The sequence below is a fragment of the Myotis daubentonii genome, chromosome 1 (genome assembly GCF_963259705.1).
Source record: "Myotis daubentonii chromosome 1, mMyoDau2.1, whole genome shotgun sequence".
NCBI classification, from domain to species: domain Eukaryota; kingdom Metazoa; phylum Chordata; class Mammalia; order Chiroptera; family Vespertilionidae; genus Myotis; species Myotis daubentonii.
The window spans coordinates 99,213,837-99,235,195 of record NC_081840.1 but is presented as its reverse complement, the minus strand read 5'-3'; the positions used below and the strand labels follow the sequence as shown (position 1 = coordinate 99,235,195).

Sequence of the window (21,359 nt, the reverse complement as noted above, 5' to 3'; positions counted from 1 at the left end):
AGGTCCTGGGTGTGGTAGTGGGGTATGGTTAATGGCTCAGAAAATTGGTATTCCCAAGTCAGCAATTCCATCCCCCAAAGCACTGGGATTCCCCTGGAGCTCCTTTGAGAATGTGACACATAGGAGCCTTGGAATGATACAGCTGTTTCATCTGTGTTAAGAAGGCATATTTTTTATTCCTCTATAAATGATAACATTAAACGTAAAAGGTTTTGTTTCTCTAGAAGTTTCACCTTAATTCTGCTACTTAGTGGGGTTGGTTTAGGGCCTACTAATTCCTGCTATCTTACTCTATATGACTCTCCAATGAAATAAGAAAAATATCCTATATAGCAGAGACAGAATGGCAGAATGACCAGAACGACTGGTCGACCAGTTGCTATGATGCGTCAGTTTGCTCCCACAGGGGGAGCATCACTCAGCCAGAAGCCAGGCTCACGGCTGGAGAGGGGAGTGGCAGTGGCAGGAGCCTCTCCAGCCTCCCTGGCAGGCGGACATCCCCTGAGGGGTCCCGGACTGCGAGAGGGTGCAGGCTGGGCTGAGGGACCCCCCCTCTCCAGTGCACGAATGTTGTGCACTGGGCCTCTAATAGCTTATATATTCACTGGAGAATCTAATAAAGAAATTGTTCCAAGTTGCTATTAAATTATAGAACTCAAAATGTGAAAACAAATAAGATGGACATCTTTGTCCATTTACTTTTCTTTTTTTAGCGTAAGACTTCATTATTGTACTGTTTTAACTTTCTAAGTTTTTCTTCCCCACTTAGAGAAGGACATAATACATATTGCAGTAAATATTGGGTCATTTTTTCAGGTTTATCCAGGTTTAGTCAATGACATTTAGGATTTCCAGGAATAGTAAGAAAGAGTTGTCAGAATATAAATAGAAGCCCTAGCCAACCTGTGCTTCACTTGTTCCAACACAGACTCCATGAACGAGGTGTGCAGAGATGGAGATGGAGAGGGGAGGAAACGTGTGTGTGTTTAAAAGTCAGTGAAACAATTGAGAAGAGAAGATATTCTTAGGGATGGACAGGAACCTAGCAGAACACAGCTTGAAACTGTGCAAAGCGTTGTCCTGCAAAAATGTTTTTAGGCTACCACACTGTTACTGATGGGTTTGCCTCTACATATTTACAGTTGACTCTTGAACATCATGGGTTTGAACTGCATGGGTTCATTTACATGTGATTTTTTTTCAATAAATACTCTAAATGTAGTTTCTCTTCCTTCTGATTTTTCTTAATAACATTTTCTTTTCCCTTGGTGTACTTTATGGTAAGAATACACATAACATACAAAATATGTTAAATGAGTTGAATTTTATCTATAAGGTTTCTGGTCAGCAGTAGGCTACTAGTAGTCAAAAGTTATGTATGGATTTTCAACTGTGTGGGTGGGAGGTCTGTACTCCTAACTGCTGCATTGATCTAGAGTCAACTGTACTAAAAAATTACAGTGCAACTCTCACTACATGTTTCTGACACAGTGAGCTAATACAAGGGAGAGTGGAACTAATCTATATTACAGGATTAGTGCAGTCTTAAGAATAAATTCTCCCATAACTGGAGAGCTTTATGGGTGGAAAATATTGTGATGTGGCTTTAAAATTTCTTATCTTATTCACATCTACTTAAACTAAATTATAGAAATGATCCAAGAACATGTTAAGTAACAGAAATAAGGTAAAGTGACAAAGGTACTTCTCAGTTTTCAAAAATGCTATTACCACTTAGAGTTCTGTGCACTATTAAAAAAATTAGCTTTCTCTCTGTCTTAAGTGATTTCCAACCAAAATGAGGGCATGCAGCCCCAAGTAGTCAGAACAAAACATGAAGAAGATCTCAACTACGTGTAGACCTCAAAGTAACCATAACTTGGTTTGTCACCATCCACCAGCTTCTAAAATAAGAGGAGGGGAATTAAGGAAAATCTTATTCTGGTACAGCCCTGAGGCATGTGAGGAAGAAGACATTGTATGCTGAAGCTTAATAAAGAGACAAACAGTTCATTAGACACAGTGTGTGTTCTGTGTAAGTGCTGTTTTCTGCTCTGAGCCTTTGAGTCATTGAATGCTGACACCAGGACTGCCGAGGAAAGGAGTCTCCTGACATCTGGGAAAACTGACAGGCTTGTGCCACTAACTGGTACATAAAATATTTATCTGGAAAGACTGTCAAGAAGTAAAAATAAAAAAGTTTTAAGACATTTTTAACTTTCAAGAGATAAAACATAGATTGCCTCCAGTAAATATATTTTTAACTTAAAAATAAGAATGCTTATAACTCAGCAATAAGAAAACAACCAATTAAAAAATAGTAAAAATATCTCACCAGACATTTCATTCAAGAAGATATACAGATGGCAAATAAATACATGCAAAGATGCTCTACATCATATGCCACCAGGGAAATGCAAGTTAAAACAACGAGATACTGCTACACACCTATTACATTGCAAAATTCCAAAACCTTGTACCTACCAAATGCTGGTGAGGATGTGGAGCAACAGAAACCCTCATTTGTTGCTGGTGGATATGTAAGACAGTTTGAAAGACAGTTTGGCAATTTGTTACAAAATTAAACATACTTCTACCATATGATCCAGTAATTGGCTCATTAATACCCAAAGGAGTTGAAAAACTTCTAGCTACACACACACAAAAATAAGAACACTGGTATATGGATATTTATTGAAGCTTTTTTCATAATTGCCAAAACTAGGAAGCCCTTTGGTAGGTAAATGGATAAGCAAATTGTATTATATCCAGACAAGGAATATTATTCAGCACAAAAAAGAAATGAGCCAATAAATAATGAAAAAACATAGAGGAACCTTAAGTGCATATTACTGTGTGAAAGGAGCCAACCTGAAAAGGCTGAATGATTCCAACTATACAACTTTCAGAAAAAGGCAAAACTACGGTAACAATAGAAAGATCAGTGATTGTCAAGGATTGGGGGTGTGGAGAGAAGGGATGAATAGGCAGAGCACAGAGGGTTTTTAGGCCAGTGAAAGTATTCTGCATGGTGCTATACTGACAGCTACAAACTATTACACACTGGTCCAAACCCATAGAATGCACACCACCACGAATGAACCCAAATGTAAACCATGGACTTTGGGGGATAATGATGTGTCAGTGTAGGTTCATCAACTGTAACCAATGTATGTCTCTGATGGGGATGCTGATAGTGGGAAAGGCTATATGCACGGTGGCGGGTACTTTTTGCCCAATTCTGCTGTGAATCTAAAACTTCTCTAAAAACCAGTCTATTAAAAAAGTATATATGTATATAATATAAATGTTTTATATTTAAGGAGCTCAACAATACATCTTTTAATTTAAAATTGACTTATTTAGAAGAAATAACTCATGTACCCCTTCTAATTTCAACCTCATTTTTGGGTGGACACTGACTGGCTATGTGAGGCTGGCTCACAGACCAGCATGCCTAACTTCAGAGGAAAGGAACCAAGGAGGGTGAGGGAAAAGTCCACCTGCAGGAGTAGAAACGGGGAGTTTCCATGTGTGAAGATGCGAGATACAGACAGAAGGGCCCTCAGAAACCTCTCCCTAGCAGCACTGTTGATTTCATATTTGAAATCCTGCACCTAACACTCAGAAGCCTGTTTTATCACTACCGGGCCTAAGAGGACAGTATAGTCATGAAATTTTTGCAGAGGGCCCCTTAGAGCAAATAAAGTCCCTAAAAAGGAAATGACTGAGCCAGGTCCCATTGATGGAGGAGAGGAGAATATGGGGCTCATGGCAAAGTGTATGTGGCTGCTTTTCATAGCTCTTCTGACACCAGAGACATTCCAAGGGGAATAAAAACCAATCATGGAGGCAAAGTGGGGTAGAGACTCCTGCAAAAATGTCAACATTAGAAAACCAAACATGGGTATTTTTAGCTTTAAAAATTATCACATATTAGGCACCAACAGAAGCCTTGAGCCAGGCCAGGTCCCTCCTCTGGGGTGGGGTTCAGATGGGGTACAGTGGGTAGGAAGCAGGAGGCTTTGGTTTTTCATTTCAATAGAACCACTGCAACCAGCTCACGCCACACTAGCCCCTTCCTCCCTGTCCCTTCCACACCCCACACTGCCTCCACCTTATTCATCCTCCTTGTTCATTAAGCTAAGTAAGACGGCATTATTGCTGAGCTGGAGCAAGGAACTCTCTGGAGCAGTGGTAGCCAGCCTTTCAGACCTCACGGACCACCTGTTGGCGACCGCTGCTCTGGAGTATTTCTTGAACCAGTTTCATGATTATGAAGTGAATTAATATCATCAGGTCTATCTGAAAGTCCGAGCCAAATATATAATATATGTGACTGACTATAAATATATGAACTGATCACACACACACACACACACACACACACACACACACACACACGCAGCGGTAACTTCCCTAAATTAAACAAGCTTCCCTACTGCTCAGAAATTGCAATGAGGCTTAATATGTTTAGGCTTTCCTCACCTGATTAATAGATACAAAAGACAGGTGTTTATGGGCAGCAGGTATAGTAGGAGAATAAGTAGAAGCATATACAGGTTCCTATAGAGCAAAGGGAGAGGGTTAGAGGTGAGAAGACTTATCAGATCCGGGTGGGGAGGGGGAGAGACAAAAACAACGATTTCTCTAACAGAATGTTAATTTCTCATTGCAATTTCAGTTAGCTTTTCAAAAGAGTCCTTCCCATTTGTTCATTTTTTAGAATACTGAAATAAATCCACAAGTACAGTAAGAATACTCTAGTCAGTTTTATGATCTATAGAAGATACTCAGTTATAGAAAGGGAACCATAAGTTTAATTGAGTTTTAACATTTACCATAAAATATCTACTTCAAAGCCTTTCAAATTTTTTCATGATATGCTAAAAAAAATTAAGGACACAGGATAGCTTCCCACGCTGAATGAAAGTGACATCTTGCCTTGGGATAAGAAACCAAACCCAGAGGGCACTAAGGGAGCCACCCCTGTGAGAATTATAGCTGGCAGGCATACTGCTGTAACCCAGGGACACCTGTATTAGAGTCAGGCTTACCCAAAGCAGTTTAGAAACGATACTATCATCTGTAAATCCTCCGTCTTCCTACAGGTTAAAACAGATAGGTAACATTGCAGAGTGTCAGAAGAGCTGGGTCAAGTTAAGATGTGATAACCATTTGCCAGGATTTTGTGCCTGGGTTCAGCCAGAGGCATGCATGTACTCACACTGGCAGGCGACACACACCAGGCAAGCTCCGCCCCACCCCCACCCTGCCCCATCCGCATGCTGAACTTTAACTTGGGCTCTTTCTTCCTCCTCCCCTTGCTCTTTAAACTGACTTCACTCCTAAACTGTGATTTGGAATTTCAATGACAGCAGGAATGAGAACGTGCATGTAGCAGATTTACAGTACCTTCCTTAAATTTTTCAAAGACTCATTCTGGGGACATCATAGATCTTAGCTTAACTATTTTTATAATGGTAGCTTTTGTGTGTGTTTTCTTGTATTTTTTAAAATTTATCTTTGTCATTGAACATATTACAGATGTCCCCCTTTTTCCCACCATTGTCGCTCTCTCCCCGACTCCAGCCCCCTCCCCAGGCCTTCAGCACACTACCGTCTGTGCATGGGTTATGCATATATGCATAGAAATTCTTTGGTTAATCCTTCTCACCCTCAGGAACCCTTCCTTCTGAGATTCCTCAGTCTGTTCCATGCTCCCATGTCTCTGGATCTATTTTGTTTGTCAGTTTATTTTGTTCATTAGATTCCACATATAAATGAGATCATGTGATGTTTGTCTTTCTCTGACTGGCTTATTTCACTTAGCATAATAATCTCTGTGACCTGACCTTACTGAAGGATAGCAAATATCAAATCATAATTTGTGACCCAGAAGTAGACCCAGGATTGTAATGACAAACTCTGTACACGGTTTTTGTTTCCTAAAAAAGTCTGATATCCCCAGTGATTATCTTAACAAAGGGGCATGGGATTCACTATCTGTATGCCAACATGGGCTGTAATTTAAAAGAGTTATTTGTTTAAAATAAGTAACTGCAATGTTGCTGTAACAAAGAAACCTTTGCCAAATTACTTCTTCAAAATGTCACTTTGTTTCATTGCATTCACTCTTTTGATGGAATGAATTACACTGCAGGAAACTGTCCACAGATTGTGCCCATGTGTACACATTCCACAAATCTACAAACCAAATGGCTTTAAAACCAATTATATATGCTATAAAAGCAAAAACGTTTAAGTCAGGTTAGCACTGCCCTGGAATAAGCCAAGAACAGGAGAAAGAAAAGAGGAGGCAAGAAAGGTGGTAAGGGAGATAGGAAGAGAGCAGAGAGAAGGAACCTGAACTCTTTGTCAGAGGAAAGGACAGAGTCAGCTCCCTAAGTAATTAGTGCTCCAATTTATCAAATCTGTTTTGGGGGACAGATTTGGAAAGCAAGGCACTGCTGTTAAGTTATATATTCCCTGAGAAATGACTGATATTCCAGTAGGAAAAGGAATTGACTTAGTTTCCCAAATCGATTCACGGGCGTAAAGAATATTTTCTTACCACATACGCTCCCGAATGAGATGCTGGCTACTGCACCACAAATTTGTATTCTTTTGGGATAAACCCTTTGACAGAAACAAAGCAGCTATAGATTTTTAAGGCAATGTTTACATTTTTAATGTGGTTACTAAATAACATAAAATTACTATGTTTATTGGACAGCAATTATTTTCACAGGGGCAGTGGAAGCAATTTAGAATCCTGTCTCTGTTTCCTGCCTCCTGTATTTCCATAGGCTACAACTCATGGGACTATGCCTACTGCACACAAAAGCTTGAGGGGACTAAGTGTAAAATGTGTGGTAACCATGAATATGTGCTGTTTGATGAAATTGTGCAGAAAATGATGACCCGGCTGTAAAGCCAGCTCCTTTCCACCTTGGTGGAAAAGATGGAAGGTTCTGGTGGTCACTCCCCTGAGCCGGCCCACACAGCGAGGTCCCACCTGCACATACCACAGGTCAAGACTGTCCTTGTTCTCCAGGGCAGCATTCAGACACCAGCACGCAGTGGTGTTTCTCAAGCACTCCTTGGCTGTCTGGGGACTGTCTTAAGACAGATCAGGTTTAAGGCACCTCACATCTGAGCAGAGTGGAGGTGTGACAGAAATGTACTGCTGGCCCTTGGGGAGAATTCAAGGCAAGGACTTATCAGAGGCCATGTGAAACCATTTGTTCTCCACAGAACTTGAGATGTCTCACTGTCTGCTATGAAAGCCTAAAATAGATCGACTTATTTTAACTTCAAAGAGCTGATTGTCTCTGGCCAAAGTGAATGAGGTCACTGAGGACAGGTGGAGCAGTGAGTTCACCATTGCTTCCATTAGTCCAGAGCATCATTCACACTCAAGCCCAGTCATGCTCAGAGCCCCAGTGCTTCTGTTGACTGGGATTTCCACTCCACCGGCAACTGCAGTCACCTACTCCCATCGCTTGACTTCTAAGTCCCTTAGTCAAGTGTTAAGGTAGTTCAGATCACTTCCTCTACTCACAGCCTCTGGTTTGCAGAGCCTCAGATGACCTGTCTTCTTAGTGGGTGGAGCATTTATCTCCTTCCACTCTCCGTGATGAACCTATCTAGCTTTGTGTTTTGTAGCTTTATTTGAATTTTCACCTGGCCATTGCGCCTGCCATCTTCTCAGGCTTCTTTGTATCTTCCAAAATGACATAAGTGTTAAAGTTATTTTTGAACTACTGATTTCAAGACTTTTAAAAATAAAGTTTGTGGGCAATGGGACCTAGTTGAAGGGCCCAATTTTCTTTCACTTCAGGATCTCATTCTTAAAATCTCATTCTTTACATGTATGCAAATCCAAAAATCACATGGGATTTTATTTGAGAAATTTACTAATGACTGAGAATTAAATGTTTTAAGTCATTATCTTTAATATCATGTATGTTTCAAAAGAGAGAATTCAAATTGCTATTCCAATTTGACCTATAAAGACACAGAAATACTATATAAAATAGTGTCAGAACTCCCACCTCACAGTTCTGTGTGCAAGCATATTTGTAAGTTTCTTAATGTATAAGGGCCACATTCACAATTTCCCTCTTTTACAGATGCTTAAGTTGGTTTAGAACTAGAAGGGGTCCTGGTGATCATCTGGTAGAAAGTTTTTTCTTTTCTGTTTGAAGACTTTTGATGCTGCCTGTGAATGTGCCTGCCCCAGGTGTTCCCCTTGCCTCCAGCCAGCAAGACTTCGGCAATCACCAGGCCAAGCAGCAGGAAAGCCAATATCTGTTTTGAAAGTGTGCACTAACTGGTCAAATGCTGGTCATCATTACATTAGTAATTTAACAAATAATCACTACTTCTGCATATCAAATCCTTGCCAGTAATGATAACAATCCGTTACTTAATTTTATTTAAACTTGTAATATATCTTCCTGTATATTCTCAATAAAAGGCATACCTGCTCATTGTGAAATATGCTTACAATTATGAAATAAGGTTTCACTGACCACAAAATTATGTCCCTATTTTGTATATTTAGGTTTTAAATCTCAGTATAGGACATTTAAGTCCATACTTTATATGCAACGTATAAAGTGTTAGTGGTCAATTAAAGTTGTTCATTATAAAGGCTTTAATAATATTGTAGAGTCAGAATTCATTTAAGAAGGTTTTAAACTGAAGTAAAAGTACACACTTCAGAATTTAGGACCTTGTTTGCCAATACATTATGCAGGTGGTGCTATTCCCAGTTCTATGACATCTCAAGACTTTACCTTTTGATCACCTAAAGCTGCTGTGAAACAGGCTTTAAGTGTGAACTCAACGAGCAAGGAAGTGCTAGCGCCTCACAGAGCAGTCAGTGATCAGTGAAGTCTTGCATGCCTGTTTGATGCACTTCTGAGCATGATGTCAGTGCTTTTCTTAACACGGAAAACGTTACCTTCTTCTTGAGTGACTGTTCCACTTCTTGTATGTGCAGGCTACTCGCAACAGTCGCTTTGCCGTACTCCTGCTTTCTGGTAAGTCTGTTTTTCCAATCTTCTTCCCCACTCTTCTTCAGCAGTGCTAATCTAAGACGAAAACATGTCAACCGAAGAGTTCAGCAACAAACTCTTACTTGTAATAAAACCATAATGTAGATAACTTAGAAGTCTTTGGCTATTAAATAACCACAGTTACCTAATTTTAATCTCTCTAAATTTCACTTATTCTGAAGTATGTCTAAAAAAATAATATAGGCATCCCCTTTCTAAGATGGCCCCAAAGATTTTAAAGTTGACAGAAATACAAAGCTGTAATTTGACTTGCCAGATAAAAACTGCATTATCATTCCACTAAAGGAATAGCTGTGATTTTTCCTTCTTTTTGGGCTGAGGGCATGACCCCTGAGAAACATGTATGCTAATGGCCCCTTTTGGTCACTTGAAACAACATTTAATGACTTGCTAGGTAGTAACTTACTTGCAGAAAATATAGCAGAAATTGGTTTAAAAACTTAAAAGCTGACAATCTCTTAATATCATATCTTTCAATTACAGGGAAAGAAGATGTTTAAGATTGTTTCTCTTCCTGTATCCGAAGCCCTGTTTTTCCCCTCCAAACAAACTTGGTCTTTCCAATCTATCCTCTTAATACAGAAGCTTCTCTACAAACCCACTTTAAAAATTATTACTTCAACTTTCCTCAGGGGAAAGCTATACATAAAAAAAGAATCTAATTAACTGAGACTTTTACCTAACCTACTTTATTTCAACTCTAGTGTGACTTGATATTAAGCTGGTTGGATGTTATAACCTGTGAAAGGTTCTTTTGGTGAACATGAGGCTGTTTCAGCTGACTCTATTATAGCGAGTGAAGAATACTTACCAGTGGTTCTCAACCTTCTGGCCCTTTAAATACAGTTCCTCATGTTGTGACCCAACCATAAAATTATTTTCGTTGCTACTTCATAACTGTAATGTTGCTACTGTTAAGAATCATAATGTAAATATCTGATATGCAGGATGGTCTTAGGTGACCCCTGTGAAAGGGTCGTTCGACCGCCAAAGGGGTCGCGACCCACAGGTTGAGAACTGCTGACTTGGACAAACATGGAAAAGATAAAAGGCAAAAAAAAAAAAATGGTGATCCTTAAACTCAGATGAGCTGATGCTCAACAACTTTAAAGATTGGGAAAAAAATGATTAAACCCCCTTTAGACTCTCTTGCCCTCTCTGCCCAGCCTGCTGGGACATGCCTTTTAAATATCATTAACACATGCCCACAAACAGCACAGCAGCTCTAGCCTGGCTGTCAACTTGGGTTAAGTAGCCTGGTCTCCCTTTCTTATTGGTCATTTTGGGAACTGGACTAGATGGTCTCAAAGGGCCCTTCAATTAAGTTTCCTGATTCAATTAAATATTTGAATTGGAGATGGGATGTGATATACTCCATGATAAAAGTTTTGTTAAACAAATAAGAAAAATTTTGCAGTACTTAATAACCCATCTACATTTATAAATTCAGACATAATCACACCTTATACTTGCCCATTCATTCAGTCAAATAATGGAAAGTAAGCCATGAAGAAAAGAACCTCCGCAAAGTGGGCAGGAGTTTCAGATCCCCACCCCAATCACTTCCTTCCCCTTCTTTTCTCTTCCTTTATGCTTCGTAACAGCAGTTAGACCTCAAATGTCCATTCCATAAAACTGGTATAATGCCTGTGATATGGTGATTTATAAGAAGAAATAGATATTTTGTCTTTGGCCCAGTTTCTGGCACACAACTCCTAAAACTCCTGGAATTTCCTAAGTGATGAGAGCCATAAAGTGTCTTTTATTATTAATGGCATGACTTTTGGGAAGCACATGAGTATGGGAGCTGATGCCAGGAAAACCAACCATGTGATTAGAAGGCTGAAACTTTTAGCTCTACCCCTTGACCTCTCCAGAGGGGAGAGAGCCTGAAGATTGATTAAATCATTGACTATTTGCAACTGAACTTAATAGTGCTTATGTAATGAAGCCTTCATAAAAACCCAAAAGAACAGGGTTCGGAGAGCTCTTGAGTTGGTGGAACATGGAGACTTGGGGAGAGTGGTGTGCTTGGAGAGAGAGGATGTGGAAGCTCTATGCCCATTCCCACACACCTTGCCCTACACATCTCTTCCATTGGCTGTTCCTGAGTCACATGCTTTCATGGTAAACTAGTGATCTAGTAAGTAAGTGTTTCTCTGAGTTCTATGAGCTGTTCTAGCAAATTAATCAACCCAAGGAGGGGGTCGTGGGAACCTCTGAATTATAGCTAGTAAGAAGTACAACCTGGACTTGTGACTGGTATCTGAATTGGGGGTGGGAGGCAGTCTTGTAGGACTGAGTCTTTAACTTGTGGTATCTGATGCTAACTCCAGATAGAGTGTCAGAATTGAGTTGAATTATAGGACACCCAGCTGGTGTTAGAATTGCTTGGCTATGGGAGAAAAAACACATATATTGGAAATTGAAGTCAGAATCTTACTAAGAGAGCCCCCATTTGGCTCAAGAATCAATTTAGCCTTAAATTCTATAATCAATGATGTTTGACAAGACTCTGCATGGTACAAGAGCTAGTTAATGTACTAGGAAACAAATTCCAAATTCCTTTCAGTGTTTTCATTTGAAGTTCAGTCTATATATTCCTAAGCTTTATCTTTTCTCCAATTATCCTCAATGAGTCAGCTTTTTCTAATAAAAAAGAAGAATCTAACAAAATTAAATCATGAAAAGATATAATTAGTATTTGCATACTGCAATAGAGCTTTCAGAGTTTTCAAAGTATCTATACATGGGACTTTCAAAAAGTAAATGTGCCAGTATTTTTACAGCCAAATAAAGAGGTGCTTCTAATTCATCATCCTGTGCAGACAGACAGTCATCTCACTTACATCTTTCATACAAACTGGTCTCGTCTCTTCACCTTTGATGTAGACCAGTAGTAATTCATCTTGGCCATCTACACTTTTAAACCAATTAGATTTGATTTCGAATGATTTGAGAGAATTTAAAAAAATAAGAAATTCATCCTCAGGGGTTGGGTTTATTAAAAATAATGCACTACAGTTTTTGAGGACCTTCTCAAAAAAAAAAAAAAAAAAAAGCTCCCAATTCCTGGAGCAATGACAACATCATCTAAATAATCATTTGGTTTCCCTGGTGCCGGGGTCCAGCCCCAGCGGGTCCAGGGGTCCCCAAAGGTGTGGACGGAGTCGGCGAAGAAGGAATGACACGGAGACAGCGTTCAGTTGATCAGCAGCCTAGCCAGGATCTCCAGCCAAGTTCTGGTCTCGATCTCCAGAGAGGTTCTGCTCAGGTTCTCCAGTCAGGTTCAGTCACCAGGTTCTAGTCAGGCTCTCCTGCCAACCTCTGCAGTCAGGTTCAGTCCAGGATCCCTTGCCATGTTCTCTCCAGCGAAGTTCTTCTGTCTGTAGGTTCTGTGTAGGTTCTGTCTTCTTGGCTCTGTGTTCTAAGTTCTGAGTGTTTCTTTCTTGTTACAACTGTATTTATACCAGTTGATTCAATCCTATCAATCTCTATTACAAAGGTTAGGGCGTTTCTTATCTCCATTCCAGGGAGTAAAGATTATGTAGTTTAAGCATGATTAATTACCCGCCTGGCACTTAGTTGAGGGGTTTTATTCCCTCCCTAACTTCAGGGGAAAATCCCTACCTGGGGATTCAACCTTTCTTGGAGAGGTGACCTTGGTTAAAACACAGCGCCAAGAAGGTGAGCAAACATATTAAGAACCGTATGCCATATATGCCAGGTCCCTTGAAACAGCAAGGATGGACCGGCTCCCGGCAAATTCCCCCTTTTTTATTTTTTAAAAGCAAGCATTAAAAAGAAAAACCTCAAATGCTCTCTTATATCCATTTTAAGAGTAGGATTGTCAATTTCCGCTATTACCTGAGTCCTGATCTATCATCCCAGGGAGAGCTTGCCAATCCTGCACTTTCCTGGGGTGGAAAGGCTGCAGTGGGGTTAAGGATAAGGCTCCTTGGGCCTACCTTCTCCCATGCCTCTACATTTACCTTTCCGGCACCTTTCCTTCCTCAGAAAAGCATGGACGTATTTCTTGTATAAAATGTTCCATCTGACTGGGAGTAACCTTAATTCCTCTGCTAGCAAGCATATGTGTTAAAAGATCAATACGGAGTCTTTTTTCTTTAGACTCAGTATGGCACATCTTCTTAATCTAAAGATCAATACAGAGTCTTCTTTCTTTGGACTCAGTATGGCACATCTTCTCAAACTAAGTTCTGTACTATCCACCTTCTTACCCTACTTATCCTCTATAGGGGGGTCTGTAGCACCCTGGTGGAGTCCTATCCGTCCCGAGTGTGGGGGTTATCAATGCGGGGGGGTGGGGGGGGCTTACCTAGGGGAATCCTGTTCCAGGGATTCCCAAAGGTGTGGACGGAGTCGGCAAAGACTATCCACCCTCTTCCTATGGTGGAGTCCGATCCGTCCCGAGTGTGGAGGTTCTCAATGGGGGGGCTTACCTAAGGGAATCCTGTTCCAGGGGTTCCCAAAGGTGTGGACGGAGTCGGCGAAAACTATCTACCTTCTTCCTACGGTGGAGTCCGATCCGTCTCGAGTGACACGGAGACAGAGAACAGTATTCCATATATGTCTCTAGGTTCTGAGGCCAGTTTCTGTCCAGGATCCTTTGCCATGCTCTCTCCAGCGAAGTTCCTCTGTCTCCAGAGAACGTTCTGTGTAGGTTCTGTGTTCTGAATTCTGTCTGTTGTTGTCTTGTTGCATCTGTATTTATACCAGTTGATTCTAATCCTGTCAATTTCTATTACAAAGGTTAGGGCGTTTCTTATCTCCATTCCAGGGAGTAAAGATTATGTAGCTTAAGCATGATTGTTTGTAGTTAAATTGATTAACTACCCACCTGGCACTTAGTTAAGGAGTTTCATCCCCTCCCTAACTTCAGGGGAAAATCCCTACCTGGGGATTCAACCTTTCTTGGAGAGGTGACCTTGGTTAAAACACAGCGCCAAGAAGGTGAGCAAACATATTAAGAACCGTATGCCATATATGCCAGGTCCCTTGAAACAGCAAGGATGGACCGGCTCCCGGCAGGGATAGCTGTGGAAATTTCTTAAAATAAGACAACAATAGAGTTTGCCATATCAACTTAATATTCTGCTCATGTATGAGTTCTCTGTAGAATGCAAGCCTGTTTGATAGCATTATACCCACAGTAGAACTTCTGATTTGAGGAATTAAAAACTGACTTAGAAAAAAAAAATGAGTTGTGGAATCTTTAATCACTTATTAGTCTATCTTATAATCTGCTGATCTGCATAGCAGCCTCTAAGAAACTAAATATTGCTATTACCAATCTGACAGACAAGGAACAATGCATGCAGGCCCAGGATTTGGTTGACAGGAGCCACGCTGTGTGTCAATAGGACGGGGAGCTGTGGCTCCAAACGAGGCATGTCCTGCCTTCCGCCAGGCTGGTGTCACAGCATTAGCGCATGAGCTGACCAGACACAGTTTGCCTCAGGTTTCAGGGGCAGCACAGCCTTTGGCTTTCTTATAATGTTCTCCCTACATCCCGGGTTAGCCTTCAAAGATTCCTCCATTCCAAGAACCTGAAATCTTGCTTCTGGATGTGCTGGCAGGGCCATCATCAGGGACTTCCAAAGACTACAGAGTAACCAAAATAATCTGGATGAAACTGTGGTTCAGTTGAGCCCACATGGTACTTGATCCCAGCCCTAGCCTATGGAATGCAAATGACGGATAACTTAAAAATCACACACACTGAAACTTTAATGTATTATTCTGTCCTTTTAGATTTCCTACTTGGTGTTCCACAAGCAGAGCAGAGCAAAAGACCTTTCCAACTGCCTTCCTGCCTCCTTCAGTCTCACAACCCTTCTGACTCACCGCAGACCACCGTGTGCTGGAGAGGGCCGAGGAGCTAAGTGTCTGGTGTTACACGTGACATAAATGAAGGCCTATGCCATTCAAAGGACTGTCAGCACCTCCAACACCCGCCAAGTCCAAGTGCTATTTGAAGGGCTGTGATGCTGAGAGGCTGGGCATCTGCTTAGTCTGAGGCTGAGAACCTGGTGAGTGGCTCTGCATTAGCCTATTAACCCGGGGCTTGGCCAGGGCAACCAGAGCATGTGCTTGCCAGGCCACCTGGGGAAATGTCCACGCCTCTTGCCACGGCCCACACTTTTTTCAGCAAAAATACCATGGGAGGGACAAACCATGTGCCCCTAATCTTCAACCTGTGTTCTTCCCTCTTTAAAAATGTCCCTGCATTTCAGAGAATTACTGCACCTCATAGATTTCAGGTAGGGCTGGACAGCACTGGTTAGTATTTACAATGGCCTTGGCTAGTTTGCAGGCTGAAGGAGTGAACTAACATGTCTTTTAAATGAGGAAAAGCCAGAGACCAAAAAAGGACGGTTAAAGGGGAATACCTTCATCACTAATTCTTACATAATCTGGGGCCCTCTAGTGGCGACATCTCCCAGAGGAACCCAGAATCTGCTGGGGAAGCATGAATACAGCCTGTGCTTTGTGGAAGGCAGCAGGGTGGATGGAGGGGCATGTGGGGGACACAGCGGGACCCCAACTGCTCCCCTAAGTCAGGGTTCTGCATGCTGGCAGGAGCCATGGGCGAGTTTTTCAATATTCTTCAACTAAGTCCCCACATCCTACCAATTTCCCAAAGTGAAGGCATGGCTCCTTTGACTTTTTTAGTAATCTCCTCCCTAGATATAAAAGCTCAGATTCGGTTGTTTCAGTAATAGTGGGAATAAGATTCTAAAAGCCTAGTGTACTTATAAAGAAGTATCAAAGGTTTTATCCCTAAATAACATAAACATAATTTGATTTGCAATGCTTTTCCAAAAGAAGTTCCCAAACAGGAACAATTTACTCTCCAACCATTTGGACAGGTATGAAACAAAGCAGATTGCATTTAAGTTTTATGCTCATTAGGGTTCAAACTTGACATTCTAGATGTCAGAAAAGATGAAAAAAGAAAAGGCACTTTTATATGTTTCTTCTTGAGCATCCATCATATTCTGAAAGAGGAGGTGGGAGAGTTGGAGTCCAGCCCTGCTGTCAGTTCTGGTCACCGTGTGACCCTTGTGGACACTGGAAATGAACCCCTCCTTTGGCCAAAGGAGGCAGTCAGAGGAAGTCAGAATAAGGTTTAAAAGTTCTATTTTATCTGTCACCTCAAAAAAGAAAAGTAAAAACCCCCCAAAATTACATGGATAGCATTCTTATCTTAAATAGGTCGTTTCATTATCTCATTTTAACAGAAGGGATTATAAACCCAATTTAGAGGAAAGTAAACGGATTGTAAGGACATATAGTTTTGTTATTTCAGCAAAGTAAAAGTAAAATACCACAACAATCAGGGGGAGCCCAGCTGGCGCAGCTCAACGGTTGATAGTCAATCTAGGAACCAGGAGTCACGGTTTGATTCCAGGACAGGGCACATGGTCAGATTGTGGACTCCATCTCTAGTGGGGGGGTGGGGGGGGGGTGGGGGGAGGGCAGGAGGCAGCCCATCAATGATTCTCTCTCATCACTGATGTTTCTATCTCTCTCCATCTCCCTTCTTCTCTGAAACAGATCATGGGGGATCACTGGCAATATATTTTGTATTACCATAATTTATTATAAACACAGCTGCTAAATAAAGTGCCCCTCATCCCTTTTCAAACATCATGCAGGTACACTTTGTTTTTTATGTGCTTCACAGATATTGCATGCTTTACAAGTTGAAGGCAAGACTATCCACCAGTGAATGAATTAGGGCTCTACTATGATACCTGCTTTATGGCAGTGGTCTGGAACCAAACCCACAATAAATCTGAAGTGTGCCTGTATATTTAACAATTAAACTGAATAGCAGGATATTTAACAAGCGTTCCTTACTGTTATGGTTCTGAACAGTTTGGGGTCACCCTTGGAGACTGAGAGAGGTTCTGTTTCCCACTCGCCAGAAAGTGCCTGTGCACACACAGTTGATTGCACCCTTCCCAGCAGTTCCCAGAAACCCTGCAGCCATCCCTGAACTCCTCAGTCACCCACAAAGCCTAGGTTAAGAAGCTGCACCTTCATAGCATCTCAAATTTTCTAAAATGAGAGTTTTATAGTAGGAATCAAACTGCTTCCAGAAAGATACAAATACATTAAAATTTATTAAAAATAGCAAATAAATCAATAATTATCACACCATGGATAGACATAAAACTTCACCAAAAGGCCTAAGTCCCAACAGATAGATTATGTACTCCAAGGTGGGGAAATACCCCTTAAAAGCCTTTGAGAGAAGGAGTATCTTAGTATTTTCCATTGGAATTTTACTCCAGAAATGCTTTTTGATCTTTAGAACATCAGAACTGCATATAAGTGATATTTTCATTAATATCCTTAAATGAAATCTCTTTCATCTCACCTAACTGGTTATCAATAGCTGGATCTCTAGGACCCAACTTCTTTGAGACAGGTGTCCACAGAGGATTCAGGCCAAACAGTTTCCCATATTCAGGACATCAGTCCTCTCACTTAGTTTATCCCGTCAGCCCTTCACTGGTGCCTCCTCAGTCTAGTAAGTCTAATTGATTGTGAATTTTAAATAAGATTTAACAACCTTAATAATGCATTTGTTGAAAATGGCATCATCTAGTTAATATTTTAGGAATATTGTTCAAAAGCTCAGCTGGAAAAACAGCGAAGAATTTTCATTGTAGTTGGATATATCTATGTAAATAAGAGTGAGCAGTGTCTAACAGAGCAAGAACACTTCCGGGTGGTAGGAGGTACTAAGAAAGTCTAGGTAGGCAGAGCTGTAAGTAACTGATGGTAGAAACAATTCTGCTCATCACACAAGACCTTTCTTGCTGCAGTGTTCCTATCACTATTACATCTTTTGCTACTTAATTCAACTGAAGGTTAACAAGGAAAATACAACTTGAAATATTTAGCTCCCGCTCTCTGTTTCTGTCCCATTTAAATATATCCTATCCTATCCTATCCTATCAATCCTCCATTCTTTTGAATTAAATGATGTTATGATGTTGATACTCAAATGTAAACTTTCATAGCTATTACCTGGTATAAAATTTCTAAAAGCAGTTCATAAAAGGCATCTAATTTACTTTCTGTAAAACAAACAAAACTTAGATTTTAATCCCAAAAATTTATATTCTAAATGGCCCTGGTCAGTGTAGCTCAGTTGGAGCATTGTCCCAAACACCAAAAGGTGGCAATTTGTATTCCCAGTCAGGGCACATACCCAGGTTCCGGGTATGGTCACCCGTCGGGGAGTGTGCGGGAAGCAACTGATTGATGTTTCTCTCACATTGATGTTTTTCTCTCTCTATCTACCTCTCCCTAAAAATCAATAATACCAGTACATACTGATTTCCTAAATGAACTTACCTTCATTTTAAATGAATGTATCTTCATTCCCTCAAATAAATATACAAATATGTATTTGTTTATATACATACTAGAGGACTGGAGCACGAATTCTTGCACAGGTGGGGTCTGGCTGGCCCACCTTGATGGGGGCCGATGGGGTCAGGCCAGCGGGGGGTAGGCTACTAGGGGTGGGGCTGGCTGGGGGGAGGGGCCACAGGAGGTTGAGGTGGGCCAATCAGGACCCCAATAGGGCCAGCTGGCTGCCGCTGTGCACGTCATAGTGACCGGTCATTTTGGTCGGTTGCCTTTTATATATATAGATTTTATATAAACAGTCACAAACACTGAGTACATTAAATTTGATCCATCTGGATCTGAAAGGGAAAGAGCCAAGCTCTCTGTTCCCATCACTGGTTAGTCAAAAAATTTAATATAAAAAATAAAATAAAACTGTAAACAAATGAAGCAAGCAAATGTCTGTTTCTGTGGTTTCCTCACATGAGTCTGGAACTGGCCCTCATCCAGCCTTACCCGAGCAGGCAGGGAGTCACTGCAATTCACTCTTGACTTCCCCAAAGAATCCTAATATAACAACACATCTCCTTATGTAGCTAGACTCACGATTTCATCCCTTGCCCATTACTCAGATCTCTCCTTAAAAGTAAGTTGTAATTCCTCCCTAATAGAATTACTTTACAGTCATTAAGTCTAATTACCTTTCTTTAATGGACATGGTTTTGCTGGGTGAATCAAGGCTGCCCTCCACTGTTGGCATTCTGATCTCTCCAGCAGCAAACATCGCACATGGACTCTTACAGTGCTTCTCCTGTGGGAGCTCTGCCGGCTCTTGTTGCTCCCAGGACACCGGGGCTGCAGCTTGAACAACGCTGTTTCCAGCAACTGTGCCGCTCTGCTCGGGAGTGGGTTCCCCGAACTCTGACACTGGGAAGGAAAGGAGTGCCGTCAGCACTTACTCCTCCGGGCAAGCATTCTTCCAGCTGTTCACCCCCCAACAGTCCTGCATTTGCAGTGTAATCTGTGGGCACATAGCCGGCTACCCAATCCACTGGAATTTATGCTAATCTGTGGCAACTATATGCTGTGAGAAAACCAAACTTCCCAGTGGGCTACTCCATACAGAAAAAAATTGATCTTTTCCTGTGTGTAAGACACAGGAAGTTAGCTTTAACTGTAAACTACAAAATGTTTCTGTTAGGTTTGATCGGGCAATTGAATTGATACCCCTCCCCTGGGAACTGGCTTTTTAGGTCATTTCACTATGGACATTCCTTTCGCTTAGACCACATTTCACTTGGGGTGACCACATTCCGTTATCTCCCCTCTGGGTATGCATAAAAAAGTCTCCGCCCAGAAAAAGCCTGCCAAAATCCTTTAAAAGCCGCTGACTCCTGTCATTGGGGGCTGGAGCCATCCAGGCTCAGCCACCTGGTGTGCAGATGATTGAATAAATTCGTAATCCCGCACCATTCTGGCCTCGTGCATTCCTCCTTTGGTGACCTAACAGTTTCTACTCCTCCAGATTGTACTTTTGAATGTGCCATAGCCACAAGCCAGAACCACTATTATAACTTAGTATCATTTTATGTAAATGAAAAAAAGAGAAAGTACCTTGCAAAAGAGCTTGCTAGCCTACATACGAGGAATGCAGAAGAAGAGCCTGGAAATCCACAGCCTGGGTTCAAATCCTGCTCCCCAGCACTCACCCAGCCCTGGACATTTGGGGTCATTAACTCATAAAAGGGGCCAACAGAGCTAGCAGTTGACAAGGCTGTTATGTGTTTTAATGTGACCAAAGATGTCAAATACCCTTATCACGATGTGTGTAAGAGCTTCAGGTATTTTTATTGCTGACAAATTTACAATCCACCAAATAAGTGAAATTCAAGAGGAAGAAAAGTCTGGGGAAGAGTAGGACCCACAGTACAATTTTAATCAGCTAGTTATAAAGTACCTTTATAATTTAATTAGAAATAATCATAAATACATGCAAACAATCCATCAGAAACTAAAAACCCAGTCGGTTTCTCCAACTTTAGGAGCAGTAGCAACTTACTTCTCAGCGAAAACTTCCTCTTTGTGACATTCTCCATGTCCACCTTCTCTTCAAAGGGCTGCCTGCCCTTCAAGTCTGGGTTCCCTTGTGTGGTGCTTTTGGCAGTGGAAAACTCCTCATCGCCAGGGTGGGAGACAGGGGCATTTGGTAGCTCTAGGCTTCCTTTTCTCAGAACATCATATTTAGGTTCTTTATGGCTGTCTCCTTTCTGGACTGGATTGAGGATAGGGTAGGATGGCTCTGCTTCCTCAAAGGATCCGTTTTTAACACCACCATCTCTACCTGTCAAGACTCTCTTGCTTTCCGTCTCTCCATAATCTCTAAACATACCTTTGCTCTCACTGCCCTCTACTGAAGGCTGACAGGATTGGGGCTTCAGAGTGCTTCTAATCGAAGACTCTACATTTTCTATTGAAGAAGGAAACTTATAGCCAGTGACACTTGTGTTGTCATCCATGGATGGCTTTGTCCGAAGTTCCCCTGCGTACATCGGAGTGATTGTAGATGCGATGGTGGACACAGAAGTGTTAACAGTGGGCGAGAAAGGAATGAGCTTTCCACTTTGTACCTGGGAGGACAGAGTGAAAAAGGGAAAAGCGGATTTAAAAATAATTTCTATATAAACCCCTATGTATGGATTGACCTACTGAAATACTACATTTGGTGCAGTTTTACTGCTTGACTTGTGGGAAACCAATGCTAGCCACAGTTACACAATGCATCTCATTAATCAAATCATCTGGGTGAAAAGCAGACTGGGTGTCCTATTTTTCTCTCCCAAACAGGAACAATCCAGATGATTTCAGCAATTAAATTACAAA

General features: G+C 41.3%; 1 protein-coding gene across 25 annotated transcripts in view; it reads right to left on the bottom strand.

Annotated features, from left to right (window-relative positions):
* The window catches only part of SVIL (supervillin), a 265,091-nt gene that overhangs the window by 47,213 nt on the left and 196,519 nt on the right, over positions 1 to 21,359 (bottom strand). For 19 of the 25 annotated variants that reach the window (XM_059711992.1, XM_059712022.1, XM_059712094.1 and 16 more), the window contains 5 exons: positions 20,539 to 21,106; positions 19,181 to 19,406; positions 8,972 to 9,101; positions 5,058 to 5,105; positions 4,489 to 4,566 (listed from right to left, as the gene is read on the bottom strand). In XM_059711992.1, the coding sequence (XP_059567975.1) occupies positions 4,489 to 4,566; positions 5,058 to 5,105; positions 8,972 to 9,101; positions 19,181 to 19,406; positions 20,539 to 21,106 (1,050 nt within the window). The remainder of the gene's footprint in view (positions 1 to 4,488; positions 4,567 to 5,057; positions 5,106 to 8,971; positions 9,102 to 19,180; positions 19,407 to 20,538; positions 21,107 to 21,359) is intronic. The other 6 variants (XM_059711958.1, XM_059711966.1, XM_059711973.1 and 3 more) reach the window with 2 other exon arrangements.